Raw genomic sequence first — 8,712 nt, 5'->3', positions numbered from 1 at the left:
TACATGTACATATGTGCATATGTCTATATGCACATATGCATATATTTTTGTAGAGATATAGATTTATATATAGATATATAGATATATAGATTATAAATATAGAGATACATAGATACACAGAAACAGATATATAGAGATATATATATATATTCAAGTTATCACGAGTCATCCAATTGGCAATTGAGTCATTGACCCTCTTTCGCCTTTCGGTCTCCTCTCCCTTTCTCGACTTCTCTCCCACTCTCTCAACCCCCCTGTGAGAAGGCTTTTAGTCTCTCTCTCTCTCTCTCTAAAGTGAGAGAGAGAGAGTAGAGTATGTAGTAGAGAATTTCATTTGTGCCGCTCTACTCTAGAAGTTCTCTACAAGAGACAAAACTCAAAAAGTTGAAGTATGAAGCATGAAGTATGAATTCATGACTCGTGTAATATTGTCATTTGTTTGTCAAACCAGTATTTACAAAGTTGTGTAAAACAATAGATAATTAGATACGCATAACACAGCTGATTTATTATAACCAGACACACGTGTACAATTATGCTTAGCGCGACCTATTTACTACATTTGGTTGTACTTGCTTTTGAAGAAAAAAAAGATTGATCCTTGCGACTTCCTACGTCCGAGTCTCCGATCAGGTTTGAGGTTCACAACGATAGTCCGATCGGCTATCAGGCATTTTTTAATGATTGTATTCTCTCTCTCCTTCTCTCTCTCTCTCTATGTACAATTGTACAGTTGTACACACTACACAGTCTACTAGCAGTAGTAGTAGAGAGAGAGAAGAGCGTCTATGTACAACTCTACACTCTACACAGCTACAGTCTACACTCTACACAGCTACAGTCTACACTCTACACAGCTACAGTCTACAGTCTACACTCTACACAGCTACAGTCTACACTCTACACTACATCTAACCTCATTACGTTTCCCGTTAAAACGCAAGTAAATAAATAAGCGTTTACGTTAAAAGTTTATCCTAAATATAGTCGTATAGGTTTACAAATAGGTACATTTTTTTGAGGCGGTCTAACTGTCACGAATTGTCCTATTTTTCACTTTGTGTCAGTTGTGAATAGTTTTTAATCGCCTTTTCATTAAAAAAGGACAATTTCTCAGGTGCAAATTGTGAAAAATTTCGTGGTCGATTTGCCCCCGATATACTTTTAAAATGCTTAAAAAACAATACTTTTTGCGTTTACGTTTAAAGATTATAGCATATAGGCTACTCTCTAGAGTAGAGTAGAATAGAGAGAGAGAGACTCTAGTACTACTCTCTAGAGTAGAGTGAGAGAGTCAGAGAGAGAGAGAAACGTATGGTATGATATGCATATAAATATTAAAATGATAAAATCATGATTCAAATACTGTGAATGTGTGTATTTACTATTTACCTATGAGAGCTCACTGCACAGACTCTGCGGCCCTGCACAGTGCACACTTCTTGCAGTGTTGCAGGCTGCTCATGCTGCAATAAAAAACTTGCACATTTAGACTGATGAGTTTATACTATTTTGGGTCTTTTGTTTTAAGAAAAGTGATGGAAAGTGATGACATACAGTACGCGTGAGATATATAAACAAAAATACGTCGAATCTTACTCCATTAGCAAATTCTTGGGTTTTAACACCCACCCATTTTTCAACCTTTCATAGTTTCATACATAGTCTCAAGTCTCAACAGTCAACAGTCAACACTGTCAACAGTCAACAGTCAACTATTTACAATAGAGAGCTCCATTAAATAAATGGTAGAGGGCTCTCTAGTTACTCTCTCTCCCTATGTAGACTACTCTAAATACTAATAGAGACTGTAGGGAGTTAGGGACTAGAGAGAGTGGAGAGAGACTGAGAGAGAGACTGAGAGAGAGAGAGAGAATCACAGTTGCCTTTTTTGTAAAGTTTTGTTTAAAAAAGTTTGTTTTTGAAAACAATAGAATATACAGCTGCCGCCGCAACTTTTTGACCCACAAGAGGATTTGGTAGAAAAATATCTATATTATATAAATATTATATACAGCATACCTACAATTGTCACGCCACAGTTCAAAACTAGTTTGAACAGTACAAACCACACTATGATATCTAAGATTCCCGCAGACACCCATGTGCGGAACGACTCCATCCGCCAAGGCATCACAAAGAAGCGCGTAGAAGACTTTGCCAATGCAGGGCCGGTTGATTGCATCATAATTGGGAGTGGTTTATCAGGCCTCACTACAGCTGGTATGCTATCACGCGCTGGTTGGCGTGTAGCTGTATTGGAACAGCATGATGTAGCTGGAGGTACTACACACCAGTTCGTAGAGGAGGGCTTTGAGTTTGGGACGGGTTTGCACTACACAGGAGATGTACTTCCGAGGAGTACGCTTATGGATGCGCTCACTGATGGGAAGCTGAAATGGGCTGAAATGGATGCTGAGTATGACCACTGTGAGCTCATGGGCAAAGATATAGATGAGGTGAAGGACCGCTTAGTGTTTACTAAGGGCTTCCGCAAGATGCGCGATAGACTGCACAAGCAGTTTCCTGAGGAATGTATGTGTGTAAGATGAGGCTTTTCCTTCGTGCGTACTTTTTTTGTGTTACATTACCATTACAGGGTATGAACTGCTTTTTTAGTGTGTATAGTTGCGAACTTTCAATATCTTTACGCGTGTATGTCTACGTATTTCCGTCGTGTTCACTCAAGTGAGAGAACGACTTAACAATATTTTGTGTACAGCAGTTGTTGTAGTAGAGATGGTCTATCAACTATGATACACTTCTGGGCCACCCTTCAATATCTCGCTACTTGCTCTTGTACGCCAATATAACCATGTAGCTGAGCACTGTGGCTCATACTACATAACTTTAGATGTAGGCTGGAGTACGCAGATAATTTAACCGGTCAATTCCCGGGCGGTGTACCTTCTTGTACGATGCCAATATCTTATTGTGTTCAGCTATGCCTGTATATGGTTTGCATGTCGCAGTTGTGTAACAAATATGATCGAGTACTCTGCGGGTCGCATATTCTTAACGTCTACAAAACGCAGTAAATCCCTATCTACCCCATACTACTCGGTCCCACTCTCCTTCTATACATGTCACACACTATACTTATATATATCACGTTTCTACTGCTGTGTACGAATTGTCGCCTCAATCCCCTACCACCAAGTATGTCGATTATTAATATCCCAAAGATGGTCGACTTTTGCACCTGTATATACAGGCTCGTACAAATTTCTGGCTAACACTATCGTAACTTGATTATCCATACTTACACAGGAGAAAGAAGCCATCAGCCGCTACTACAAGGAGTGCTTCAAAGCACACGCGGCAATGGGCCCTATCGTACTCAGTAAGATACTGCCGGGATTCATGGTGTCTCTGCTGAGACCTCTGCTAGACAGATGGTACCATTCCGCACAGAACAAGACCACCCTGGAGGTGATGCGGGACTGCGGGCTTAGCGATGATCTGATTGGCAAGCTCACGTTCACGTAAGTATGCTCATGCTGCGTGTGTACACATACCGTCTTTTCGTCCAGGCACATACGCACAGGTTTAAAGTTATTGGCTGCAATAGAGTATGTTGTAGTCAGCTGTTTGGCGATGTATGGATGGACGTTCCTATATTTAGTGATCTCAGTTTGAAGTCCTCTACACTCTGAGTTTGTGTGAGGAAGATGCTCTGGTTACATTCTATTGAGTTCAAAGGAACGTTGTGTTAGTTGCAATACATATTTGTCAGTCAGATGCTTGTCATTGCTTGATAAAGCATACCTACTTACCGTCTTATACTCTTGTAACAATCTGTCACATCAGGTATGGTGACTTCGGGACAACGCCAGATGAATCGCCGTTCATGGTGCAAGCGATGCTGACGTGCCACTGGTACGTGCCTTTGAGATTTGTATATGTTAATACATCAGTATATATATATATATATATATACAATATATATATATATATATATATATATATACAATATATATTTATATATATATATATATATATATATATATACAATATATATACAATTTATATACATATATATATATATTTATACATTATATATATATATACAATTTATATACATATTTATACATGCACACACACACGCACACACACGCACGCACACGCACACACACACACAAATATATATACATATATATACATGTATTCAAATTACATATATGTGTATGTATATATATATATATATATATATATATATATATACATATTCATGCATATTTATGTATTCAAATATATATATATATGTATATATATTTATCTATGTATATGTGTATATATATGTATATATGTATATATATATATATATATATATATATTTGTATACATACACACACGTATATATATATATATATATATATATACTGGCTCCATATCACTGCTGGCATTTTGCTATTACGTGTACTGCGCTGGGGGCCAGGGTGTGTCAACATATGTGCACTGGCTTGCTGACACATACATATGGTTTGTACCAGTCTGATTATAGTCTATTCCGATCTTGTATTGGTTTGGTCATGATATATTTCAACTACAGTTTTGATCTCGAAAGTTCAGTGTTATAATCACAATACACTACGCACCTACGAATGAAAACCATGGCCACTAAAATCTCAAAATCCAACTCCATCCCCTTCATCAATGTGCTGATCTCGACTCAAAATGCTTACGCAGAGATCTCATCCCTATCTACATATTCACCTCTCTAAACCTCAACAACCCCAAAATAGCTCGAACCCCCCTTTATCGCCTCTAATTTCCACGCCATTGTATCGTAAAAGAAAACATTTAAACGCTTGCTACTACAGGTTTAGAGGTGCGTTTTACCCGGTGGGCGGGCCTGAGCAGATAGCTGCCACCATGGTACCCACCCTGGAGAAGAACGGGTCCAAAGTGTGGGTGAATGCCCGCGTAGAGACCCTCTTATTAAGCGCGGATGGGGCTGTTGAGGGTGTGCGGGTGAAGGGTATGGACATCCCCTGTAACACCGTGGTGTCTAGTGTAGGTGCGCTGAATACCTACATGAAGCTGATGAACGATAAGATGCCATTGCCCAGGCCCGTACAGGACCTGCGCCATGAGCTACGCTCCGCGGAGAAGCTCAAACCCGGTATGAGTATGATCTCACTCTTTGTGGGATTCGAAGGCACCTGTGAATCGCTGCAGTTGCCCAACTACAACACGTGGATGGTATCCTCCTGGGATCACGGGGCCAATATCAAACGCATGAACGAGGAAGGCTTGGATGCTCCGTTTGCTATGATGTACTACGCGTTTAGTTCGGCCAAAGACCCGACCTGGCACGTGCGCTTTCCTAATAAGGTGTCGTGCGAGATTCTGGCGCCATGCTCATACGCGTTGTTTGAGGAGTTCGAGAAGAGCCGGTGGAATAAGCGGACAGACGACTACGAGGCGATGAAGGAGGTGCTTACGGAACGGTTGTTGGATCACATGTTCGAACGGATGCCACACCTCAAGGACAAGCTAGTGCATGTCAGCATGGGGACGCCCCTGACTATTAACCACTTCCTGAACAGCACGCGGGGTGAGGTGTATGCCTTAGACCACACGCAGGAGAGGTTCGACCCCAAATACCAGCAGATGCTCACGGCAAAGACACCCATCACCGGCTTGTACATGACGGGCCAGGACGTGCTGTTCTCCGGGGTTGTGACTGCGTATATGAGTGGTATAGTGACTGTGGCGGCTATGTCGTATAGTGCGTTGCTTAAGAATGCGGACGTGCTCTTCCGGGCTACACCCACTGTGTGGGGCGAGTCGCAGGTCAAGGGAGCGAAGAAGTTCAATATCGTCTGGGTGTTGAGTGTGGTATTCGTGGTGCTGGCGGTTCTTTTGGTATATATGCGATAGGTATAGGCAAGGTAGGCAGCACAGGGTAGGTAGGTGTAAGCAAGGTATAGGGTGGATTATGGCAACCAACAAAGCAAAGCGTTGTCAGACACCCGTCTCAGCAGCTAAGGTGTCACACGAATCCTAGAACCCTAAACCCTCCACGAAGTTTTTGACTTTGGTCTGGAATGTATTTCTGGGAATATATTCTTAGGGCTTCTTCCTGAGCGCTTTTCATGAAGTAGAAGTGTATTGCTTATGTATATGTGTGTACTTACGTATACACATATGATTCACGCAGAAAGTTCGTTGACACAACCACGAGTAATGTGAATGTATGCATATATATATTCAACATACTAAGGTCGGGTCTGCTATAGACGATAAGGGTTCGTAAACATACTTAGTTAAATAGCACCTGTTGAACAAGCTTGGGCTGAGTACAGGGACATGGCAACGATATAGGGCATACAGATGAACAATCACCTCCATGCCCAAACTCACAAAGTATTAAAGAGAATAAAGCAGTATGTCAAGTCACATGAACGCTTTTTTGACACTATGAATAGCGAGATATTGTATTTTATTATATTACATTATAGACATATAATTTATTATATTATATTATATTGTTATATTTGAGCTGAGCATACGGCATAGTTGCGATTGACGTTTCAGAAGTGTTAGCAGGGATAAGAAGTCGAGCCCATCATGCACACAGTATGTATCAAGTGTATAAGTTTGATACGTTTAAGCCTTGGAAAACCCCTCGATTTCTCCGCAGTTTTTCTTATAATCAAAGTTGGACCTATAAGTAGTATGGTTTGATGCCCCTCCCGAGATAGTAAGAGAGTTTAGGTGATGATGGCGAGCGAGCGGGCGTGTGCGAAGAGTGTGCGAAGAAGACCCTCCACCACACATCACAATACAATAACCTCTGCTTCGTCAATGAGGTCTGGTGATATGTGGAATTGAATTAACGTACAGCGCCTGTGGCATATTTCTGATGCGAAATACGGATGTTGACGCCAATCTGCGTGTGCCGAGATCGACGATTTCCCACGTTTTGGTGTGGTTGCGGGTAGGTCAGTGTTCTTGTATACAGCCTTGTAGAAGGCATATCGAATCATACGAATGCTTAAAGTGTTCGTATTGTGTACGCCACATGATGGGCACAGCTTTCATTATATATAGTCAAATTGAGTAACAGATATATTAGACCGTATGTCTGTGTTTGGTTCTGCAAGTTACAACTAGTACGTCAAAGTTGTACACGAGATTTTGTGTGGTAAGTAGTCTATTTGTCCTTTAAATTGACCGGATCCGGTCAGTATAATTTGTGAGCTTTTTGTTCGTGTAGTTTTAAGTAAGTCACTCTTGATATTTGTGTACGTAGAGCGTGTACTTCACAAGCGGGTTACTAAACTGGGATTGAGATTAGTAGTATTGATGGACGTTGACCATAGATCGGAGCCGGCTATTACAGTGAGGTTGCCCGATTTCCGGACGTGATGTATAAGTCAACATTCATTTAATGTGCTGAGATCGGGTACATGCTTTCTGGTACACTCAAGTTCGGTTTGTAAGCCCTCAAATTGGATTCCATCATATTTTTTTTGATCGGAGTCGTCGGTTAATGTAGTGCGTTTACTACATATTTCTGACATGGTTCTGCAAGTCTTCGAAGTAAGGGTGCAGCAGCGCCTGCTTGGCTGACATTCGCTTAGCGGGGTCGAGCACCAGTATTTTCTGGAATAGAATACGTGTTGTACGTAAAGTGGGAGGGAGAATGACAGGTGTGAGTTTGCGGACCTATACAGGATCGTTTCGGGTCTAAAAGTTTGAGAACGACGTACGGGACATATAATAGAAGGGAGATTACTGGTATAAGCTTCAGTACCCAGATAAAATACTTTAAGCTGATAACTATATAAGATTCTTAAAAAAAAAAGGTTGTTCCTGTATACAAGGGACGGTACCAGTATGAATATTTGTATTCAAGCAAATGGCCTTTCTAGAGATTGTTTCGGAAGTAGGCGAGAATATACTGTAGTACATCAGGCGGTCTAATACATCTACATACACTCAAGTTTTGAAAGGAGTGTGTGCTTATGTATGTTCTCGTAGTATGGAAGCAGTACGAAAACAAAAAACTTCTAAGGTTTGTATAAAAGAGGAGATACATACTGTCATAATCCTGTGAATAAATACAGGATCATGCTTCAGACTAACAAGTAGACAACAATCTAGCATTTCGAGCATAGACACACTACACAAGCATCACGATAAGCTTTGCATAGCCACGCTGACTAAATCGATTAATTCGAACCCATACACAATGCACAGACATGGTACTCCACATCCTAGCTCAAAACACGCAGGCATAATCGACTTCTGAGGACTCAAGACACACCTCTAGCAGATCGACACCTAGAGGGTCTAGGTTCTTGACCACATTGGTGATTGGTTTGGGTTTCAGCTTAGGGAATTTATCGTTGTAGTCAGGCAGTTCCGATACGCTAGGCCATGTTTTGGGCGTGGGCGTACCGAATTGTCTGTAGGTAGGTACAAGTAAGCGCGAAGTGAGTTTACAAATACAAGAACGGGTAAACGTATATACCATGTGTATATGTATATATGCGAGCAGCGGTACGGTTATGGCTATCTGTGGTGTCAAGAAGCATTCCTAGTATAACACAACAGGCGATCAACATACACGATGAGAAACGCCCCCACGCACAACACATATCACGAAAGATAGATCCTAATAACAATGAGACACGGGATAGCTATCACACGTACACCGTACAAGACATACGAGAATATCTTGATGATCTGGTCGATTTC

The 8,712-nt window shown here is 41.2% G+C and overlaps 2 protein-coding genes across 2 annotated transcripts; one reads left to right on the top strand and one right to left on the bottom strand.

The window, feature by feature from the left end:
- Positions 1-2,075: 2,075 nt before the first annotated feature.
- Positions 2,076-5,888, top strand: SARC_02344 (hypothetical protein; the record flags this gene model as incomplete). Its single annotated transcript, XM_014303901.1, has 4 exons — positions 2,076-2,543; positions 3,271-3,485; positions 3,811-3,879; positions 4,824-5,888. The coding sequence occupies 4 exons, from the start codon at positions 2,076-2,078 to the stop codon at positions 5,884-5,886; spliced, it is 1,815 nt and encodes a 604-aa protein (XP_014159376.1). The 3' UTR covers positions 5,887-5,888.
- Positions 5,889-7,515: 1,627 nt separating this feature from the next.
- SARC_02343 (hypothetical protein) lies at positions 7,516-8,681 on the bottom strand (the record flags this gene model as incomplete). The annotated part of the gene is made up of 3 exons (XM_014303900.1): positions 7,516-7,614; positions 8,279-8,420; positions 8,668-8,681. The coding sequence occupies 3 exons, from the start codon at positions 8,679-8,681 to the stop codon at positions 7,516-7,518; spliced, it is 255 nt and encodes an 84-aa protein (XP_014159375.1).
- Positions 8,682-8,712: the final 31 nt, after the last annotated feature.

Source organism: Sphaeroforma arctica (assembly GCF_001186125.1).
Source record: "Sphaeroforma arctica JP610 unplaced genomic scaffold supercont1.104, whole genome shotgun sequence".
Classification (NCBI taxonomy): domain Eukaryota; class Ichthyosporea; order Ichthyophonida; genus Sphaeroforma; species Sphaeroforma arctica.
The sequence above is the reverse complement of the archived record's forward strand: the minus strand, read 5'-3'. Positions and strand labels throughout refer to the sequence as shown.